Here is a 22,905-nt window from a genome sequence, read left to right as displayed (position 1 = left end):
GGAGTCATCGTATGGCTCTGCCACTGATTTCCTGTGTGAACTCGGATTCGTCCGATTTTCATTAGTGATTTTCAGTGCCTCAGTCTTTGGGTGCCCAACTTGGGGCACCTCAAAGGGGATTATAATGACCCCCTGGTAGATCACTTGTCCCTAGGGTGTCCAGAGGGCAAGTGTGAAAAGTGGGAACAGAGGGTGGGGGTAATAGGTGCCTATATAAGTCCCCAAAATCGGAACTGTCCCTACAAAATCGGGACACCTGGTCACCCTACTTTTCCCTTGCATGCAGTCAGAGTGTATAGGTGTACATTTAGACACTTCAGTTTGCTAGCTACACACTTTGAATTCTGTTTGATGATGATATTGATATTTTAAAGTTCAAAGTTATGGTGCAAAAGAAAGCCCTCTTGAAACGCCAAACTATAACATCTATGTATCTGCGGTATTTCTAATGCACCCTTCTCTATAGTATCTAATCAGCCATACAAGCGACAGTTTAAAATAACAAATGAAGGTAACTACTGGATGACTTTGATATCTATGGTTTGCAAAGGCTCCACAGAAGCAGGTGGATACTGTGAGCAACACCCACAAAATATGCACAAAAGCCAACCAAGTAATTTTTTTACTTGGGGGGGGGGGGGGGGGAAACCAACCAACCTGCTCAGTAACAAGATATATTGGAAGCCCCAGAAATGAGTATTTAACTCAAAGAGGTAATCAAATAGGCAAATGGCAGTCAAAATGAAAGCAAAAATGGGGTAGACTGATGAACAGAATATTCCATGGAGTGCATAAAGAGAAGAGGAGGGATGTATTTTGCATCCATCAAGGCAGAAATTATTCAGTTTAAATCTGCAAATTAAATTCAGCTACCATTTAAAAGAGGGATAGTTCCCTATTGTCACCGTGCCTTGGTGGGTCACAGCTGAGGATGCCAGATTCAGGACAAACTGATGAGAAATAGGGTAGATTCACCACAAACTGAAGGTTATTCTATCATAAGATTACACCAAGCCAGTAAACTTCTGTGTCACCACACTGGTTAACAAGAAGTCAAAAATGCAATCTCCTTAGGCATTCCAACCCTACTTTCACCACCCAAACACTGGCTCTATGATAAGTGGTTACTGAAAACCAATTTCATCAAAGGGTTCTGATCTCAAGAGATCAACCACACAGCCCGGTCAATATATAACTCAGATCCTACCCACGCTGCTGCCAATCCTTTAGTAACTAAAATCTAAAGGTTTTATTAATAAAATAAAAGGAGAGTTAAATGGTTAATGGATCATATACATACAATAACTGCAATATTCTTATATCCAGTTTGTAGAAATGATGTTATAGACTGCTGGCTTGTAAAGTCTCTGGTAACTTCCAAAAGATTGGAAGGTACTCAGTCCATAGTTCAATGTGCTCCTTTTAGTTGTAAATCCACAGTCCAGAGAATCAGAGCAGGAAAGAGGCAAAAAGGAGTCATTCCAGGGCTCTTTTATACCCTTGGCCATGTGCCTGGAAATTTTCTGTTTCAAACAAAGCTCACAGCCCAGTTTGTGGAAAGTTACTGGCACAATATGGAGTCCAGGGTCACATGAACATATCACATGTCCTTACATGGCTTGCTGACTCACAGGAGCAGCCATTGCCCATATCCGTGGTAAGGCGTCCACAGGAAGAGTACTCGGAAGGATGAGTTTCTTCTATAGCCCATTGTGAGAGTTAAGTGTCTTTAATGGGCCATCAATCACATAGCTGACTGGCTTCAATGTAGATTTTACCTGATGGTTGTTATCCAAGGAATTCAACACATATGAATGATGCCAGTACATAGTCAATATTTATTACTTCAGATATAAAAAGTATACATGCATATAAACAGGATACTCATACTTAGCAAATCCTAACTTTTCCATTGACACCTTGCATGATGTGGTTTGTACAAGATTTGTTGCAATTGTCTAACAGCGGCAATCTTAATGATATAAATGGTCCTATTTCAATCATACAGCATCACACCCTTTAATTTCAACAGAACTTTAAAAGCCAAATACAATTTAAGAGAGACAAGGTGGGTGAGGTAGTCTTTTATTGGACCAACTTCTGTTGGTTAGAGAGACATATCTATATCCTGGGACCGACATGGCTACAACAACACTGCATAAATACAATTGAAAGTGTTTCATTTAAGATCAGATAATTTCAAAGGATACATGAACTCAAACTGGTCATTCTTTGACTATTACCTTGATTAAAATGGATTTTATTCCCTTATTTGAGATTGCAAACAGTTGTAGACCCTCAATTCAGGAAAACACTTAAGCACATGCTTAAGCATTAACTTGAATGGAACGTAAACAAGCGCTCTAAAGTTAAGAGCATGATTAAGTGCTTTGAAATATCATCTTGCCCTGGCTTGCGGTTTGCAAAGGTAGCTACTTTCTAGATACCAAGACCCCAATTCAGGAAAGAGTACCCAATTTGGGGGAAAAATGAATTTCATAAACCAGTAAGGTACCGAGAAATGTAAGATGCACTGATTTTAATACATGGGATTTTAATTTATGAATAGTTAGTGTTGTGTGTGTGCTTCACAAGGTGCCAGAGCACACATATGTAATTAAATAATTGCTCCTAGAGATAGACAGCCTGGGGTTAAGTTGTAACTTGGTTACTATGAACTCTTCAGATTTCACCCCTGAATTTACACATGGTTATAAACCCCTAGAATGTTAAGAGCGAAATGTAGTAGGCAGGAAAAATATGAATGGAGTACTCAGATGCCCTTGAATATCACAATCAGAGAACAGATGGGAAAAAAAAAGACTAACCAAAAATATCATTGAGATGATAAACCCACAAATTGCCTTCTTTATACCTGTCAGATACGGAATTAATTCAATTCCTATATAAAAAACATGAATGAGGCTGGAAACCGATCTTGCTGGGGACCTGCCTACTCACAGAGGTACTCTCCAGAGTCAAGATGAAGAATATTGGCTGGAGATAGTGCAAGAGAAGCTTAAACTAATGATATTCCAGTAAAGATTTACAAAGGACTTAGATCTATAGGGACATCAGACCAGCACATTTCACCAACACCAAAGTCACTTATGGAATACTAATTTTAAAGGAAAACACTCTGCCTGCCCTGCACTCTAGTTCTAATCTGAGCTCAATAGCCCTGATTCTCCTCAGAGAAATCTAGCAGCCCTTCAGGGGCTCACAGCCCCATTCTTTAATGAGTTATATTAACACTTCTTCATGTGGGAGTGTTTATTTTCTGCTGCTAACCATAAAGACAATTGACCAATTTCTACTTTGGAGTTGCATCTGTTTAGCTAGCACTGTTGCTCTAAGGAATCCAGCTGGCTGGCTGGGAATGGTGCAGAATTTGTCAAAGGAAAATGAAATCTTAGGACACTTTGGAACACACACTCTTTTTTATCCTCTCTCTGGACTCTGTATTTTCTAAATGAGACTGTAGATACAATGAAAAATCCATTGCCACCAAAGTCAAGCATGGACTGGCCGCAAGGATTTATAGCCATCTATATTATCTGAGTGTCTTATGGAAGAATATCACCATTTTCACTTGGTGTTCCCCAGAAGGTCACTTGCCAAGGCACTACAGCTCATCTTATCCATCCTGCCAGGAGTCAAATCCATGTTTGTAGCTTGTCGAATAGCACCTTCCCATATTTTGGCTATTTGTGCTGTAGAGGGAAAGGGATTGTCAACTTTCAGTTCCCTTTGTGACACTGAACAGCTTTGGGGATCAAGTTTGTAGTGCAATCAGGAGTATCATATGGTATTAAATAAGAAAGGAAAGGCAATACTAATGCCAGCCATAAATTTATACCGTCATAGTAGATTTTACCTGATGGTTAAAATCTTGTAAAAATAATGAACTGGGCTATCATATAGAACACTGAAACTACATCAAGGTAAGAAAAATGCACATGGTAGGAAGGAAAATGTGAAAAGCACCACCACTTTCAAACTGCCTCTTGAAATCCTTGTCTAGACTTTATTTTATTCAGATACCAGAATCAGATAACAGGAGCCTCCGAAACAGGAAAATGAGTTCCTAGGAGTAGGAACAATCTGCAACTAAAAATAAAAAATATCCACTAAAGGTCTTAAACCAAAATGTTTAGGCTTGAAGGGTTTTTTTCCTATTGTGTTTCCAAGTTTTCTATATAACACAAGTGCTTCACACCATCACAAAACACTCTAGGCTAACAGCCCACTCAATCTGACCTTGAAGTGTGTTGCCTAAATCTTTGCTGCTGGCAATTTTCAACACTATGATTATAACCCAGACTCCTAGCTGGGTAACTAAATTTTTCACATCACTATGAACTTTTCTGTTTTTGGACACAATCTAAAGCCTAGCAAAGTCAATGGAAAGATTCCCATTGAGTTCTCTGGGCTTTGAATCAGGCTTTTAGAGAATTTCCTTTCAAATAAGCAACACAGCTGCTTACATTTCATATTAGCTGGGCTTGGAGAACCGTGGCTTTTAAATTGATTGGTGGGACAGATCAATCCTTTGTCATCAGCATCAGGGGATATCTGATCTCGCACCTCTTGGCAGAAGGGCACCACGGTATTACTTGTTTCATGTGGCTTCATTGATTTTGGTAGAGATCAAATCTCTTGTTTGAAATGAGCACTCAGTTCTTGTTCCTCTGCTTAACATCTCTTACCCCCAATAAAATTCAGATTCTAAAGGAACTACAGTACAGGTTGGTTTGTTTGTGTTAGCAGGTGTATCTAATCTCTCATTTTCTAATCCGTACATTTTATGACATAATAATAACAGTACTGAGCATTTAGACAGCACCTTGCATTGGCAAATTGCTGTGCAAACATTAACAGGAACACTTGGGCCATGATTCTAGTGAAACTGCTAGGGAAGACAAGCCCATATTGTACCTTCCTTGGCACATGGCTGTGTCTTTATTAGTCTATAAAGCACTATGCAGACATCTGGCACTGAAACAAACAAAAGAATCACTAAACGATGATGGGTTTTTTTTAGTTAAATACATAGATTGGTTCCTTTGGTGTTTAGCTGAATAATACAACCATAGGCTGAGTAGAAGTGCATAAGTAATTACAAGCAAGAACTCTAATACAACCAGTATTAAAATCACCTCTAGCTGGTGTATATTGCACGTACAGTGAGCTACATTGTGGATTTTCTTATCTCTATTTTAAAAAGAGAGAACGTATGGTGGCTTGCATTTCAATCCAATTCCCTTTGCTTGGAAGTAGTGCTTTATCACTAGTTTGAAGACTTCAGAATAAGTCAGTCCAACTGGCAGTCTCTTCCTCCTGCCTTGATTCCAGCACCTCCTTCAGAATGATGTGATTCGGATGCCTCCCTGTGTTCTTTCTTTACCTGCCTGAGAAGGTCACTTCTGCATGCCCATCTCCAGGCAAACTGGAATTAAGCTATTCACTTTAGGGGGGAGGCAGGACCTGGTTACGGTCTGATTTCTCCAGGGGTTGATTGTACGATTGATTTTGCAAACTAATAATACCTAGCTGTTATGCAGAACGTGTAATCCACAGATCTCAAGGCACTTTACCAAGGAAGGTGAGTATCTTTAGCACAGCTGTGGAAACGGAGGCACGAAGAAGCAAAGCGACCTGCCTAAATAACCCATCCAAAAAAAAAGGTCAATGTAATTTAAGCAGCGAGATGCCATATCGATGGGCTCCATCCGAGAAGGTAGCGAGAAAGCGGGACAGGCGGGCAGCTTGGCAATCGGTATACAGTCCTTGCTCAAGGCACTCAACGTGCCCCTGGGGCTGCAATCTGTTCGGCTGGGTTTGCTGCTGTGGCATCCGCACCGCCAGCTCAGCTGGGCGCTGCAGATCGGCAGTGCCACCCAGGGCGGGGGACCAGACCAATTGTTTTGTGAATGAGAGCAGTCATCCCCCCCACCCTAGTTGCCCGCTGCTGCCTCTGATTGGCCGGCCAGCGTCGCTCGTGGGGCCCGCTGAGGGGGAGCGGGCGGTAGGCACCATGTGTGAGTGCAACAGGCTGGTCCCCTCCAGCCTGGTGCTGCGGGCGAGCGCGGAGGCTGCGGGCGCGGAGGAAAGAGGGAAATCCCTGGGCTGCAGCGAGCCTCTTGCAAAGTAGCAGGACCAACGGAGAGCCGCCCCTCCCGGCCAGGCGGCTGGTTTCTGAAGGAGCTGGGGGGTGGCTGCGAGACCTCTCCCTGCAGCAGGTGGGTAAAGAAGCGAAGTTAAATAAGGGAGGACGAACGTTATGTTGCTGCACTTGGCTCAGTGCAGCAGCTCTGTGAATTTAGCTTCTCGTGTAGTCAGTCGGCATTTTTATCCCACACTTTAAAAAAAATGTACAGTGTGTGTGCCGCTAGCTTGCAATCTCCGAGGGGTTTGTGTGTGTGTGTGTGGTTCGATTGCACTGTTCACACGGGAGTGTTGGCCGGCATTTCACTCGATTGGAACATTTTGTGAGTGTGCGTGTGACTAGACTGCAAAAACTATCCAGGCGTGTGTGTGTGTGTGTGTGTGTGTGTGTGTGTGTGTGTGTGTGTGTGTGTGAAAGAGAGAGAGTATGTCACTAGATTGCAATACTTCCCTGGGTGTGAATTTTCTATGCTCTCTGAAGAGACCCTTTGAATGGAAAGCGTTTTATACAAACTGATCACTGATCGCTTCTTTGCAGATCCCTAAATAAATTCCTAAATGGAAACAGAGCGAAATCCAGGAGAGAGTGCTGTGATTGTTAGAGGATTTCTGTTGCTGACCTTATTTTTTGAATTCGAGACACTTTTGTGACAGTACTTAAAGAAATTGCCTTTTAAAGCTGACGTAGTAATTCTTGGGGATTTCTGTACAAAATTAAGCAAATGTGAGTGGAGGGCAGAATGAGAAATAAGTTAAAGACAAGGTAATTTGTTCTCCTAGTTAATTAGAGTTTGCCTGTAGCCTGTGCATAATTTGTACTTTTAATATCTGATTTTATTAAATAGTTTATTTGCTTTTATCCTGGGTTGACAAAGCAATGGAGGAACAGCTGAGCTTCAGTAATACTTATATGCTCAGAATGGGATTTAACTGGCAGCCTGTGATCGTGAAGATGCTTGTTAAACAGAAAAGATGTTTTTAAACAGCTAGAGATACATTCAAAAGAGATGGTGATGCCCCATAAAAGAAACATGTAAAAGTTTATCTGAAGTTGGCTACTTCAGTTTTCCTCCAGTTAATATATAAATCTATAGAACTATGAGCTAATGTACAAAAACCTGCCTGCTACACAAGCTCCCTTCAGACATAAAAACAGAATGTTTCAGTTATGACAGGAGCACAATCTAGGTTTAGCTTAAACACACACAAATAGGAATTTCCATCCCAGATCAGACCTGTAGTACGCAGTCTCCAACAGCGGCCAGTACTGGTTACTTCAAATGACACTGGAAGAAACTCTCTAATGGCCAGTGAGCGTGGGATTTTCCAACCTACTTAAATGAATTAGACACCCAAGTGCTACTGACTCAGTAGGGCTCACGTGCCTAATCACTTGGATACTTTTAAAAATTCCATTCTTATAGAATAACCTATCCTCAGGGGAAGTTTCCTCCTAACCCCCATCACTTTCAGGAGGGCTGTCAAACATATGACCTGCAGGCCAGATTAGGGTGACCAGACAGCAAGTGTGAAAAATCGGGATGGGGATGGGGGGTAATAGGAGCCTATATAAGAAAAAGACCCCAAAATCCAGACTGTTCCTATAAAATCAGGATATCTGGTATCCCTAGGCCAGATCTGGCCCACATAGTGTATGTATGCGGCCCACATGACCTAGCCACATTCTCCAGAAACTCAGCTTTCATGTAAAAAAAGGAACTTTTTATCTTTTATGGTTGCAAAGAAAACCTTCCAAATGTTAAACCAGTGTAAACTGACACAGTGATGTCTGCTTGAGTCTGCAGAGAGCCTGATAAGATAGCTCTGAGGGGTGTGAACTAACCCACTCCCCATTCATCTAATTTGACACATCAGCTATAAAGCCCAGTGATGATACTTCAACATCAGCATTAACCATTCCATGGCAGATCATTCTAGCAGACAGAACAGAAAAAGGGGGTGAAGGGACTAAAGCCCTAGAAGAGCTGGGAATTGCTGCAGGAATGGAAATGCAAAGGAAGGAGTAACGGAGACTCTCAAAGAGGGGAAGAAAGAGAGAGAAAGGAAGATGGGGAAGGAAGGGAAAGGTCAGACCTAGTGGTGGCCTAAAGGGGAGCAGAGTGATGCTGAATATGACAACAAGGAATTGACTAAATTAAAGTTACTACAGGGTTTATATCCTTTCCACACTCTGTAAAATCCTTACTGAATGTAAATCTGGATATTCTCGTTATCCATGTAGACTCCCACTCCTTTTAGAATCCTGCTAAGCTCTTGGCTTCAAAGATATCTTGTTACATGAATTTCATGGGCTAATTGTGCCTTTTGTAAAAAAAAAAAAAAAGTATCTTCTTTTCTGTTTGACACCTGCTGCCTTTCAGTTTCATTGAATGTGCCCTGGCTCTTGTGTCATGCAGAAGCATAACCACCACAGTCAAAGGCTAATCACACCCCCAGTATTATTTCGGTGTTCAGTAAATCAGATGTTTTTTTCTGTTTGATTACTCCTGCTATACTTTAGCAGCTAAAAGCTCTTGGATTTCTCCTATAGCCCATCTTTCTCTCTTGTGAATGATTTAACAGGTGGGAAAGTGCATTCAATGAGCTGTTTTCAGGATTCATGCTTCCTTTAGTCTCTTGGGGCACGTCTTCACTACCCGCCGATCCGGCGGGTAGCAATCTATCTATTGGGGATCGACTTATCGTGTCTAGTGAAGACGCGATAAAATCAATCCCTGATGGCTCTGCCGTCGACTCCGGAAATCCACCGCGGCAAGAGGCGGAAGCGGAGTCGACGGTGCCGCGGCAGCGGTCGACTCGCCGCCGTCCTCACAGCCAGGTAAGGCTACCTAAAATATGCAACTTCAGCTACGCTATTCACGTAGCTGAAGTTGTGTATCTTGGGTCGACCCCCACCCCCGGTAGTGTAGACCTAGCCTTTGATACTTTCTTCCAAGACCTGTATTTGTATCCATTTGTTTTATGGACCATCCTTAACACTGTCCTAAAAGACTTTCCAGAAACTCAGGCCAACACTAAGGAGAAAGGGGGAAGATATCAAGGGATTAAGGGGGAAGATGGAGGTGTTTCAGACGTAGAGAAAGCCATGCCCCCTTTTCAGCCAGCACTGCCCACCTTTGTCACTGTTCTGGACCCATACAGAGCCCCTACAATATGTATTGAAGTTGCAGATAAGTTGTACTACTGCAGCCTGTTTCCCTGGGGAGGTTCCAGTGTAGCCCTTTGGTGAATCTGGACCACTCTGAGGTCTCCTTGTAAGTTTCATGGTTCAGCCACTGGGCTAGTCATCCTCCTTCCTATTAAAATAATAAATGCCACTGAGAACAAGACTGAGGTTGGGCAGTGTCTTTCTAAGCAGTACCGGCTTCTCTTTCCCCTCACGTTAGCTGGCTTCTTTGAATTTCCCTCTGCTTATGGGTGGGATTTTCAGACCTCACCATTATTACAAGCCCTAATGGGAATGTTACAGCCAGGGCTGGTGCAAAGGAAGTTTCACGCCCTAGGCGAAACTTCCATCTTGTGCCCCCCGAGCCCCCACCCCCGCGACAGCTCCCCCCCCACCCTGAGGCACGCCCCCCCCCGCGGCAGCTCCCCCCCATGTGGCAGGTCCCCACCCCAGCTCACCTCTGCTCCACCTCTCCCCGAGCACACTGCCCCCACTCTAATTCTCCTCCCCTTCCAGGCTTGCAGCGCCAAACAGCTGATTGGTGCTGCAAGCCTGGGAGGTGGGAGAAGTGGAGTGGTGACCGCGTGCTCGGGGAGGAGGCGTAGGAACGCTGTAAAAAAAAAATTGGGGGCACCGCTTTTTGGCGCCCCCAAATCTTGGCTCTCTAGGCAACCGCCTAGTTTGCCTTAATGGTAGCATGGGCCCTGGTTACAGCTCACACTTGTTGACAAATCCATGAGTCAAACCATTGGCAGAGACTGAGGGCCAGATTCTCCAGTTCACAGAGGCCTGTTTGTGCCATGGCCTCCAAGAGGCTGGAAAAGGACAGTGGGAATTTCCCTCATATAGGGGAACTTTCTGCTGGCAGTTGCGGCGTTACTGCTTTCCCTACCAGCTACTTCCCCACCCCACACGGAAGGGGGGTGTATTCCAGGAGTGGGACAGGACAACACAGAGCTCCATTACATACAGTCCTTCAGTGGCAGAGGGGCCAAGCAGCTGTGCATCAGAGTGCCTCAAGCAGAAGCCTCCCCCCCCACCCCCCCCCCCCACAACACAGTCCAACCCTGGTTCTGAAAGCTATACAAAGGGAAAGTTCTGGATGAGACTAAGCACAGCTCCTACCAGGTTGGTCTACGATAGACTGTCTCTTGGCTCACCTGGCAGAGCTGCTGCCTATAAAAGACAGAGTCCTGGTTTTCTTCTTGGCTGTGATAATGTGTATGATTCACCCAAGTGGTGTCCTAATGCTGTACCATGACACCCAAAAGGAGTTCAGGGCTCTTTAACTAGCCTGCAAGGTTTAGGCTTTTAGGAGCTGGGACAGGACCATGAAAAATTAATACTATCCCAAATATTGGCTTGTTGTATTCTTTCTCTCCTCCCAGTCTTGGCTTCCTGTCTTCCATCATGTTACCTCACATGCTAGAGGGTCTTCTTCTTCTCATCTGCCATGTACCCCCATGTTCTTCTTTCATATCCCTCCTTCTAATGCACTTCTTCCACCAGTCCTTCATTCATCAGTAATCCTCACAACCCACCTTCCCTCTGCTGTTATCCTGTGTCTTATCTAGCTTAAAGCATGTGTTTTTTCAGGGCAGGGAACATCTCCTGTTATCTCCAGCCCAATGCTGCATGGAGTTCTGTGTAGGTACCATAAGGTGACTCACCATTAGTGGTGCCTCCTTCTGGTTATCCTGGGAATGAGCTCTGACCAGGTATTGAACCCTTCTCTGGTGGTGTCTCTCCTGTCATATCCTCGCTCTAGGGACACCTCTCACTCTAGGAACTGCAGCCTCCTCTTCATGACTCTAGCTGGGTCACCATACACTACCCCCGGAAGGGGAACACATAACAAAATCTTTCCAGGACAAACTGTCCCAGGCAATCTGCTGTCCCCTGCCTAGTTGGTGCCACATTCCCAGTGGCTGGTAGGGAAACCCATCCTCTACTCCAGGTTCCAGCTCAGGGGCCCTCTGGTCAGCAGCCAAGGTCTGCACTCCTATTCCTTGTGGCTAGTCCCCTGAGCCTTCACCTACCTTAATGACTTCCCCCCTCTCTAAGTTTGCCAGCCTCCCCATTCCCTCTACTCAGGGAGTGACTACATCCTACTTCCCAGCAGCCTCCTTCTGTTGCCAGCTAACTGGTTTTATACAAGCCCCACCTGTGGAGTTAATTAGCCTCCCTGGCCACTGTAACCCCTTCCTGTCCTATGTGGGGTGTACACAACATCACAGAAGGCATAGGGTCAGCCCCTGTAGAGCTCCTTGCAGCCAGGGCTGTCGAGAGTGGATTCGGGCCCTGGTGAAAAATTTTTTTCAGGCCCCCCAGCAAGGGCGGACTGGCTAAACAGGGCCGACAAAAGAGGGGGGAAGCCAGGCCCCGGGCCCCCTTCTGGACAGCCGGGCCCCGGTAAGGCGACGGGGGCAGGGGGGAGTTGGGCCCCAGGCCCCCTTCTGGACTGTCGGGCCCCGGTAATTTGCACTGGCTTCCCCCCCCTCTTGTCGGCCCTGTTTGCAGCATTTGGGTCCACAGTTGTAGAGCACCAAGCAAATATAAGGTGCTATCACAGTGATTTCTATTACTGATAAAACAGTTCTGGGAGGTGGGGAGGAGGGTAAGTCAGTGCCCTGTGCTTATGCTGCATTGAAAGGATAGTGTATACAATGAGCAAGAAATATCATCCTCTGGGAACAACACAGAACTTGGGTATTGGGGTGTCCCCCAGCACTGGCAGACAACAGTAGAAATACAAGACTGTAGGTTTGGTCAATTTGGTGAAAGGGTCGGAAACACTGGGGAATAAATTCCCCTCCCTCAACCCAACTAGGGGCAACATTTATTGGAAACAACAAAATGGATGCAAAGCTTTAGAATTCTTGCTTTCCACAAGCGTTTATTGATTGTATTTGAGATTTACAGTCTCTGTGTGGGAGCACATTTCTCCTTAACATTTTTCACTGAGTTCAGTGGGTGGTGAAAGATGCCAGATTGGCAGGCCTGACCGAATCACCTGCTTATCCTCCAAGCAGATATAGCACAGGGTAAACTTCCCCCATGAACTGATCTCACACTCTGCTTCATGGTTGAAATGGAAGGACCACCTGGAAGGGAGAATTACCTATAGAGACTGGCCATTTGAATTCACTCAAATCACCACCCATTATACCTGCATGTCTAACTTGGAATATTGTGGCTGGGGGAGTGGATCATTCAGTGAGTGTACAAATTGCTCACCCTACTGCCTCTTACCAGACCACCTGAAAAAATATAGGGCTATAGTGTGTGTGTGTGTGTGTGTGTGTGTGTGTGTGTGTGTGTGTGTGTGTGTGAGAGAGAGAGAGAGAGAGAGAGAGAGAGAATATTTCCCCACCTACAAACCTTTGAACAGCTTCAAACAGCTACCACTTTTAGAAAAAGAAAAATCAACCTGCCAAAGAAGTGTTTCCTTCTTTGCAGGTTACCCTGACACAACACTGGCAATAATTAGGTGACATGTTTAAAGTACACGAGTTGGTCTTTGTACCATTAGAAAGCCAGAAATCTCTCTTGCCCAATGGTTTAAGGCTTAGCCCCGGAAGCTTGTGAGGTGTACAGTCCTTAAAAGTGTGCTATTTTAGGAATTTTTCAAAGGTTTCCTTTCCCTCTGAGGCCTGTTGAGTTGCACTTACAATAGTGAAGGCATCTGGTTTCACAGGCAGAGGGATATGCAAAATAACACTGATGCAACTTTTAAGTAGCATGTGTGATGTGTCATTCCATATTCTTTATGAAAATATGCTTATGATAATGAATATGACATAACTGAGATGTACTTTATGCAAGATGGCTCATGTGAGATATCATTGGAAAGGTTATGATTTACTGAATGCGATTATCCTATTTGTATGCATGTATCATTTCTGTATCTTAAGTTAGGGATACTGACTATGTAGCTGTATTTCAACTGTGCTACTTTGGGTGATGCCCACTGCCAACACTTCAGGTACAACAATGGAAAAGCCAGACATGGTGGATGGCCCATCAAGGACAATGGACTGTAAAAGAGTTTACAGAGTAGCAGCCGTGAACTCCTGTTCTAAAAGAGCTTAGTCTTCCCGTGAACCTGTGGGTCAGCCTGTGGAGAATGGCTACAAGGGCCCTACAGAGTCAGGTGGTCTTGTCACCTGATACTAAAACGTTACCTAGGACGACTTGTCACTTTCCACTGTAAGGGAAGGAGGGTCAAACTAGGAAACAAAGTGTTAGGATATAGATATTTAGGCCTGTTTGCAAAGGCCTATACTTTAAGAATTTAGGTGTATTTTTATTACTTAGCTAGTTAGAGGTATAAAAGAGAATTTAAATTACTTTTTGTATGTGTAAGGGCCTTTTTTGTGTGACAGTTTGAGGCCTGGTTCTTAGGCTGAGGCCTTTGGCTAAGCAGCAGAGGCCAGCCATAAACTGGGAAGTGTATGGTTATATTTTTACATTTTTAACTAGTTACATGGAAATAAGGTGCTATTGGGCTGTTAGAAATACAATTTTGTCCTAATGTTTCTATTACCTTTAGAGAAAGGGAAGAGACTAGAAGATGTAAAAGGAAACTTAGTTTAATAGCATCCTGTCTGGCAAGAACTTACTTATTAATAGCTGGAATGTAAAATTCTTATTTTTGTATTGTTTTATTACTGTAGTTTCTACTTTTCTATTATTTGTTTGTATAATCTCTGACTGGTTCTGTAATTGTTTTTGTCTGCTGTATAATTAATTTTGTTGGGTGTAAACCAATTAAGGTGGTGGGCTATAATTGGTTAAATAACCATGTTACAGTATGTTAGGTTTGGTTAGTTAAATTTCAGTAAAATGATTGGTTAAGGTATAGCTAAGCAAAACTTAAGTTTTACTATATAATTTGCAGTCAATCAGGAAGTAAGCGGGGGGAGGGGGAATGGGATCATGTTTTGCTAAGGAAGGGAATGGGAACAGGAACAGGGACACAGGCAAGGCTCTTGGTGTCAGAGCTGGGAAGGGGGACACTAAGGAAGGAAACTGGAATCATGCTTGCTGAAAGCTCACCCCAATAAACATCAAATTGTTTGTACCTTTGAACTTCGGGTATTGTTGCTCTCTGTTCATGCAAGAAGGACCAGGAAAGTGAGAGGGTAAAAAAATAAGCCCCCTAACATCTTGGTGCCGTTAACTCGGATGCATCACATCGGATAGGTGAGTGGCAGCCTGTAAGTCCCCCTCCCCAACAATCCGCGCAGCTGCTTGGAGGGGGCATAGCGAACTCTCGTGATGGTAGTTGCGGGTTCTGGCAAGCCAGGGTAAAGGATTTTTTGAATAAATGAATAAGGAAGAACCAGGGCCCATACCAGGTGCAGGGGTCAGCCTGGGATGAGATTAAAAAGAAAATGGAGGAAGTGTTAGGGGACCCAGAGGGATGGAGGGTGGCTAAGGAGCCCACCCTCCTTTGGTATATGGGTAGTAAAAGAAGGTCCCTGCCCATTGGGACTGAATGGTTTTCAGGAAAAGGAGGCACTTCAGTCCACTTGTGAGAGGTTTAAAGTAAGTGCAGCATTATGGAAAGCTGCCAGTAATCTTTCAAGTTTGATGCTGTTTCAGCAAGGGCTGCTGAAGGGTTGTAAAGTAGTTAGGGGTGGTTAAAAATAATTTGGCACAACAGGGTTTAAAATCAAAAGCAAAGTTAACAGACCTCCTTTAGAGACAGGAGCTGGGACTTGGTCCTGGGGGAGTGGAGAAAAAAAGAAAAGGTTTCAAAGTAAAAAATGGCAGGGTTTGCAGGAGCAGGTAACAACCCCCCCACTCTTCTCCCAGAGCCAGGATGAGAACCTGGGGGTATGGATTCCCAACTGTTTCAACCCGGGGAGCCTACTCTTGGTTCAGTGCTAACTATATTCTTTTCTTCTTTTCCTTCTTCTTTCTCTCAGTTTACTTAATTTGCTGCTGGTAGCCTGTACTTTAAACTGACCTGACAGGTTTAATTGGTTTCTTTCCACCTCTTTCCCCCTCCTCTGCCCCTGGCCTTTCCACACTTTTGTTTTTCTAAAGTTTTAATGAAGGGTACTTTGAATACTTATGTAAAATGTTTTTTGTTTTGTTTTGTTTGGAACAAAGTATAGTGAGGTAATCCAAGGTCATCAGTTCTCCCCTGCTACCCCACCCAAGATGACTGCTGGAAACAACTAAGGCTGAACTGAGGGAAAGAACTGGGCCCAGGCTGGAAGGGCGTCTGGCCTGTGAAGAAGATTATTAGAACGACATTTAGGGTGAGAATTTATATGTAACCAGCTTCTTTAGTGTATTAAGCTTAGTTTACGTGCTCTGTTTTATTTTCTTAGTACTCTGCCTTGTTCTGTCTGCTACCTCTTTAACTACTTAAAATACACCTGCTATAGTTAATACATTTATTTCTGGTTTATAATATAACCCAGTTTATGTAATTTCTAACTGGGTGGGGGAGGAGAAGTTGTATACACCCTCCTCCACATTGAGGGAAGAGGCAAATTTCATATAATTTGGGGTTTATACTCCAAGGGAGGTGGACATCTGAGTGCTGGAGCAAGTCCCTTAAGCTGAGTCTTCCCTGAGCTGATCTGCAGCTGAGTATGGCCCTGCCTGTGTGTGTGTGTTAGAGAAGGTTTTAAGAGCCTGGCTCAGCAAGCCCGGTTAAAGGGGCCCATGCTGGCAGAACAGATAGACTCAGTGGTATCTCAGCACATCAGGTGACTTCCCAAGGGGTCCAACCTGTCACAGCATGTAACACTTTTTGCTCTCTCTCTCTCTATAGCATATACATGATGGTGGGATATAGTTAAGTAATTCCTGCTAACAACATCTTTATGCCATGCCACCCCTGTTAGTCACTAGCATACAAAAAATGTATTGCTTTCTGCTAATTGCAGGTCAGTTGCCAAAAATATCTGGATGTCCTCTTAGAGGGGGGCTCAGAAAGTATTAGGAGTTAAACTTTTGAGTCTAGAGGAATGTTCCAGTCCTTCTGTGTCTACATAATAGTTTATTTGTATATGATATCAATAGGCCTCTAGCTGAAAAGATCATTTACCATCAAAAATGAAAGAGTGGAAGTAGAATTCACAGCTATTGTGTGGAAGAGAAAATAGCCTATAATGTTCTTCTGATATAATTCACAGATTCTGAATACCCTCTGGACAATTATCGTGGTTAGATGAAGATAACAGCTATTTGTGCACTTAAGGACAGTCCTGGAAATGGCTGTGCATTTCATTTCAACAGAAAAGAGTAAGGTGGTTAGAAATAAAGAAATGAGGATGAACACAACAGTATCTCAGAAGGGTGAAAGAACCATAAGTACAGCTGAGAACAAGGAGAGAAGCTGAAGTGGGAGTAGGACAGTGCCGAATGCTATCCAAGATTAGCATTGACCTGAGAGTTTGTTACAGGTTTGCTTCATGTAGTTTTGGATTTTTTTCCACCCTGTCTTAGTGGCTAATGCAATTTTTACCACATGAAAGAGTTATGAGAGTCTGCAATTCCTCACAACTCCTTTCCACGCTGCACATCAGAGTTAAACAAGACCCTACTGCCTTTCTGACTGCACAGAAGAATTTATTGTGCCCTGTAGCCGCTCTCTAACTTTACATTTTAAAGGCTGGCTTTACTAATGCTGACTGCATGCCCTCTAGCCTCATAGAGGAGCAACGTCTCCAAAGTCAAACAATCACTAACCACGCTTCCTGGAGCTGCAACTTAAACTGTGTCTGCTCTTAGCTTAACCCAGTTGGAAACCACAATGACTCGCCCCCTACATCAGTCATTTCCCTACTTTCCCCAGGTCACAGGAGTTTTGGAGGAGTTCGACCATAGCTCTTCCTTGGCCAATCTCATGTCAATCTACCAGGCAGCCAACAGGACAGCCTTCAACTGGACAGACAGTCGGATTGTTGAGTGGGAGAAGTTTGCTGAGCTGGCCAAGTATGAACCAGAGTCCCAGAAGCCGACAGTGAAAGCTCTTCTAATTGTGGCATACTCAGTTATCATCATCATATCCCTGTTTGGCAACATGCTGGTCTGCCACGTGGTGATCAAGAACAAGAGGACGCACTCAGCCACCAGTCTCTTCATTGTCAACCTGGCAGTGTCCGATATCATGATCACTCTGCTCAACACTCCTTTCACTCTGGTAAGTGCCACAAGCCGTGCTGCTATGCCTGCCGAAAACGGAGCTAGGCATGGGCTTGGCCATCCAGCAGAGTGCTTCATCTGGTGGCTGCACTCACTCAGTGCATGCTTCTGGGGCTAAGACTTGAACTGGGCAGAGTCATGGCCCATAGACAGCAGCTCTGCCAGGTAAGCAAAAGAGGGGTCTCCTCCCCCCCCCCACTCCCTACTTAGTCTTTCCAAATCCAAAATTAGCTCCAACAACATCACCTCCTAGTCCTTGCCATTGAACCACCAGAGTGCAGTAGAGCTTCCATGCGATATGGAGTGAGTGCTTGTATAGACTCCTCCATTGGAATTATTTTGGATGTATTCACAAGTGGGGTGTGATTTACAGGCTCAAGCCTTTAGAAGGCTCTAAACTGGATGTGAAGCTCCTAGAAGTTGCTATTTGGCAAAATGTCTGGAATTTCAGTCTTAACCTTTATAAATAAGGCTAAGATTTTGTCAAGGATACTTTTAGTAAAAGTCACGGGCAGGTCACAAGCAATAAAGAAAAATTCACAGAAGCCGTGGCCTGTCTGTGACTTTTACTAAAAATATGTGTGTCAAAATGGCTATCTGCAGGGCAGCTATGGGGCGGCTAGGAGCTCTGGGGGCTCCCACCGCAGGTTGGGTGTTGGAGCACCAGGGTCCCCCACCACCAATGGCTGAGAGTTGGGGGGGGGCCCAACAGTCTACAGCAGCTGGGGGCTGCGGGGTGCCCCCACCGCCCGCTGCTCTGGGGGCCCGCAGTGCTTGGGAGCCCAGGGGTTCCCCCGCCACCTGCGAGCTTGGGGGGCCCCCACTGCCCACTGCAGCCAGGAGCCCAGGGGTTCCCCTGCTGCAGCCAGAAATTGCAGGGTACTCCCACCACCTGCGGCGGCTTGGAGTTCCAGGGGCCATCAGAGGCAGGGGGGTACCCCTTCGGCTCCCAGCCCCTGTGGGTGGCGGGGGACCCTGCAGCTCCCGGCCGCCACAGGCTGAAGTCACAGAGGTCGCTGGAAGTCACGCATTCCATGACTTCCGCAACCTCTGTCTCTAAGTCGTAGTCTTATTTATAAACAATTACCAAGGAGTTTCAATGTCTAAAGTTGACAATAGTTTTCTTGGGCTTCAAAGGAAACCTGCCTCAAGTGACAGAGGGCACCATAAGGCTATGTATGTTCATGAGCTCTCCAGATGCAGTCTCAAGAGCGCCTCTATTTGTTTGGCTCAGGTACATGAACCACTGTGCCCTGCTGATGGTTTTGCTGGTTTGTTACATTCCCTGCAGGTTCGGTTTGTGAACAGCACGTGGGTCTTTGGAAAGGCCATGTGTCATATCAGCCGCTTCGTGCAGTACTGCTCTCTTCATGTCTCCACACTCACCCTGACAGCCATAGCTCTGGACAGACATCAGGTACAGAATCCCCAGACTGTTGTAAGATTCCTTTGGCACAGATGCTCCAAACCACTGTATCCCCTATCTAACCATGGGTAAGCAAAGGGGAGTCCAGAACTGAAATAAAATGGGGTGTCACAAGAGGGGGCATTGTCAGAGCTGACAGGGGAGTTTATATAGCTTCTGCCTGTGTTATTGTGGCCTACAGCCATTGGTATCAGCCTGTCATTTTTGTGAGCACTACATTCATTACAAAATGTAGAGAGAAAAAAATAGGAACATACAAACAATGTCCCTTCCCTGTAGAAAACTTCCATTGATATCAGGCAATTAGTGATCTTCAGATCCTGAAATTCTCCACAAATAATGTCAAAAAATAAAGTGCTCACTTCACCTTGTGTGAAAATTCAAATTACCCAAGCCAGGTGTGCTCTGTTGCCTCAGTTACAATGTGAGGCATTTCTTAATTTGATTTATTTAGAATAAACATCCTTTCAAGTGGAGATAATCTTACACAATTGTCACTGCTCAGTCATGGTTTAAGGTATGACGTAATTTCAAGACAAACCAGAAAAAAATTGACTTGAAGGTACTCTTTGGTACCATTTGTAGAGTTCTACGTTTCAGTTTTCTCTAGATTACTCTAATTAGTTAGGCATATTCAGTGATTTTCTTAAAAGCATTGGAACATGTGAAGAAAAATATCAGTCACAGGTAACAATGAAGGGACTTTTCTTTCCCGGTGAGATGATGGTCACTGTGAAGTCTCCATTGCAGGTTATTCTGAACCCACTAAAGCAAAGGATGTCACTAACAAGAGGAGCGCTGAGTATTTCTGTTATCTGGCTGATGGCAACCTGCTTCTCCCTGCCCCACGCAATCTATCAGAAGCTTTTCCAGTACAACTACCGGTAAGTTGCTCCTCTGCCCCTATGGCACGTTACACAGTCATTTAAAAGAATCACTTCCCTTACTACTGAAATGTAATTACTTCTTTAGGTGGGAAGCTGCAGCTGACATAAAGCAGGATAGTTTAGCCCAAGAAGTGATGATCACTGTGTCCAATTGACAATGCACGGGGACTTTTATATAGACAGAATGACCCAGATTCTCAAAGGCATTTAGGCATCTAACTATCATGGATTTTAATGGTTGTTAGGTACCTAAATACCTTTGAGGATCTGGGCCAATGTGATTACACAAAATGGAGTTTGGTCAAGATAGCTGGTCCACTGTGAACCTTGGGGCCTTTGGAACTTTAGTGAGCACAAGTGCTCAGGGCCATGGTTTTCTATCATCTCTAAAAGACTTCGAGGTACTGTGTGGTTTCTCTCAGCACTAGATTCACTCCTGGAAGGCTATTTTAGCTAGAATGCAACTGTTTTCCCCATTCACTTTTTTGTTCATAAACAGGACACCCCTGCCATCCCTATATTCTTGTGAGGGAAGGTGAAAGAGGCAGGAATCAAACTTTCAAAACCACAGCACACACGTCTGGTACTTACATAGGCAAAGCTATACGTGTCTAAGCCGTGCATAGAGCTATCTAGGGTCACTACATTACACAACAACGACTTCCCTTGCTGATCAACAGGAGTGCAAACCTCTGCAAACTGAGCCACAGGAGTTGATTTACTCAGTGAGCGAGATCATCTCACTTCAGCATCTTTGGTTTTATTTGTTTGCAGGGCCGGTTCCAGGGTTTTGGCCGCCCCAAGCAGCCAAAAAAAAAAAAAAAAAAAGCCGTGATCGCGGTCGCGATCTGCGGCGGCAATTCGGCGGGAGGAGATCATTCTCTGCTTGGAGATCATTCGCTGAATTGCCGCCGAATACCTGGACGTGCCGCCCCTCTCCGGAGTGGCCGCCCCAAGCACCTGCTTGCCAGGCTGGTGCCTGGAGCCGGCCCTGTTTGTTTGATAAATCTAAACAAGAGGAGCCTCTCTCAACACTTAGGCACCTCTGACAAACACTTAAACACAATACATCAAAATAGAAGCAGCAGCACCATAACACATGGCGGTGCTTTTTAAGGCGGTCTGGTGATTCTGCAGGAAAACAAAACCTTTCTTGTTAATGCCACTTTGCTTTGGTTATTTTGCTGTGAAGAGGAGGTGAAGAGTGCTGTTTGCTTGGCAAACATGAAGGAGATAGAGTGAAACTTCACATTCAGAGGAAGATTCACAAAGTTCCACAAGAAGGTGAAGATTCTGAGCTGGAGTTTGGCATAGCAAAATCCATAAATATTTCTCTTCTTGCTCCATTGTGGGAGGGAAGGGAAGGGGGAGTCCAAAGACAGCTATCTTGCGTCCAATTTCAAGATAGTTATCTAGTCTACCATGCGGAAGCCCAGACCCAGCAGTTGTCTCTTCTTAGTTAAGCCTTAAACTACTTCTTCTCCCTTTATATGAGAGATCTTCTGACCCCAGTGCCCACAAAGTAGCATGGATCAGTGCCAGCAAAAGGCATGTAAATCAAACTCAGGGTGATACCTGCAATATAGCCAACATAGATGGGCAGAAGCTATTGAGGACTTGTGGTTTTAGGATCCTGACATCAAAACATTGTATCATGGGGGCAGGATGGGGTGATGGATCCAGGGATCATTGTACTCTGGGGCAGGGCCAAGATCATAGGTACTGCCTTAGTCCACTATTGACAGCAAGCTTGTGGCACCAGCTAATGAGACTCTCTTCCTAACCAATAAAGAAAGAAGGTCTCTTCGGGATAGATGCAGCCATATAAGATGCATGAAAACAAACCAGGTTTATTTTTTCCCCATGTTCTCGTTCAATACTGCTGGTCAGTAAATATCCAGGAGAACCCCACTGGACCAATTCAGAATTGATAGTATCACAGCGAGCAATATTGTCTGCTTGAGATTTCAGTCGCGAAGAGAAGAATGTGGAGGCTATAATAATCAGCATTAGAAAGATTTTCATCTTGCTTACAGAGCCCTCTGACTTATCTGTGCAAAAACCACACAAGATAGCCTTGGCTTTCTTCCTTGGCTCACAGCTACTTCCCTCCTATGAATGGACAGCAAAAGAGAGAGGACACAATGCTATTACATCAAAACTATTATATTAAGAATGTTGTCTAGAAAACCTTTAATACAAGTGCCCATTTGTTTTCCCTTGCCTCGCCTCTTAATTTCTCACTCCCTTTTGGGGAGGGAGGAATTCATATTTAAGATGATATATATAAAATTAACGTGTAGTATATTGTATTGCATTCTCTTTCTTACTTGTGCTTGCCTTTTATTTGCCTGGGCAGTATCTTACTGATTTATACAATGTCCTCACTGGTTAGACCACACAAGGGTTGCACTGCTTTGCAGCTATGTTTAATGTATAAATATGTTGCTTATGAATGAACAAATGCTGCTCAGACTGTTACATTTGCCCCTGTCTCTGCTCTTCCATTGACACATTAGACAGCTCAGCGAGGGGAAACATTGCCTTGGGTTGGGACTGGAGTTTTTGATAGTGTAAAGAACTGGTTAGGGAGTATGTGCATCATTGCCCTCTGGATGGCATTGGACAGAATCAGAACTGCACCACTATGTGTCGCAGACATATACTGCTAATGAGTTCTGGAGATTCTTAAGTGATAGTGGGCTAGGTTTTTGGAGCAGGATACAAGTTCTGTCAACAGCAAGTTCTAAGTGGCCATAGTGTGCAGCACTGTGGGAACCACTGAGTTCCTTGATGGCCATAGATTTATTAAAATACTGTGGTATGCCTGGTTTTGCTCTCACAACAGCTCTTTCAAAAAGGGTCTACAACCTTTTACTATGCATTCCTGCATCCTTCTATAAATCCCTGGAGATAAGTACCTGGATGATAATACCTGGAGAACTGTGAACTATGAGGATAGTCATCCATCTCAGAGTTCTTGTGATGGGATAACCCCACCTCACACTCCTTTACAATACAATTCGAACCTCCTGCTTTCCTCAACTGATGTTCCCCACCCTTGCTCT

The 22,905-nt window shown here is 44.4% G+C and overlaps 1 protein-coding gene across 5 annotated transcripts in view; it reads left to right on the top strand.

Annotated features, from left to right (window-relative positions):
• The first annotated feature begins 6,001 nt into the window (after positions 1-6,001).
• The window catches only part of LOC101946875 (G-protein coupled receptor 83), a 40,881-nt gene continuing 23,977 nt past the window's right edge, over positions 6,002-22,905 (top strand). Inside the window, exons 1-6 of one of the 5 annotated variants that reach the window (XM_005279525.5) lie at positions 6,038-6,242; positions 15,476-15,627; positions 16,513-16,782; positions 17,175-17,522; positions 18,816-18,941; positions 19,701-19,834. In XM_005279525.5, coding sequence (XP_005279582.1) covers positions 17,226-17,522; positions 18,816-18,941; positions 19,701-19,834 — 557 coding nt within the window. In that variant the 5' untranslated portion in view covers positions 6,038-6,242; positions 15,476-15,627; positions 16,513-16,782; positions 17,175-17,225. Of the gene's footprint in view, positions 6,243-15,475; positions 15,628-16,512; positions 17,523-18,815; positions 18,942-19,700; positions 19,835-22,905 lie in introns of all 5 variants that reach the window. The other 4 variants (XM_065556572.1, XM_008172852.4, XM_008172854.4 and 1 more) reach the window with 4 other exon arrangements.

This window comes from Chrysemys picta, chromosome 9 (genome assembly GCF_011386835.1).
Source record: "Chrysemys picta bellii isolate R12L10 chromosome 9, ASM1138683v2, whole genome shotgun sequence".
Classification (NCBI taxonomy): Eukaryota; Metazoa; Chordata; order Testudines; family Emydidae; genus Chrysemys; species Chrysemys picta.
This window is presented reverse-complemented; position numbering and strand designations above follow the sequence as displayed.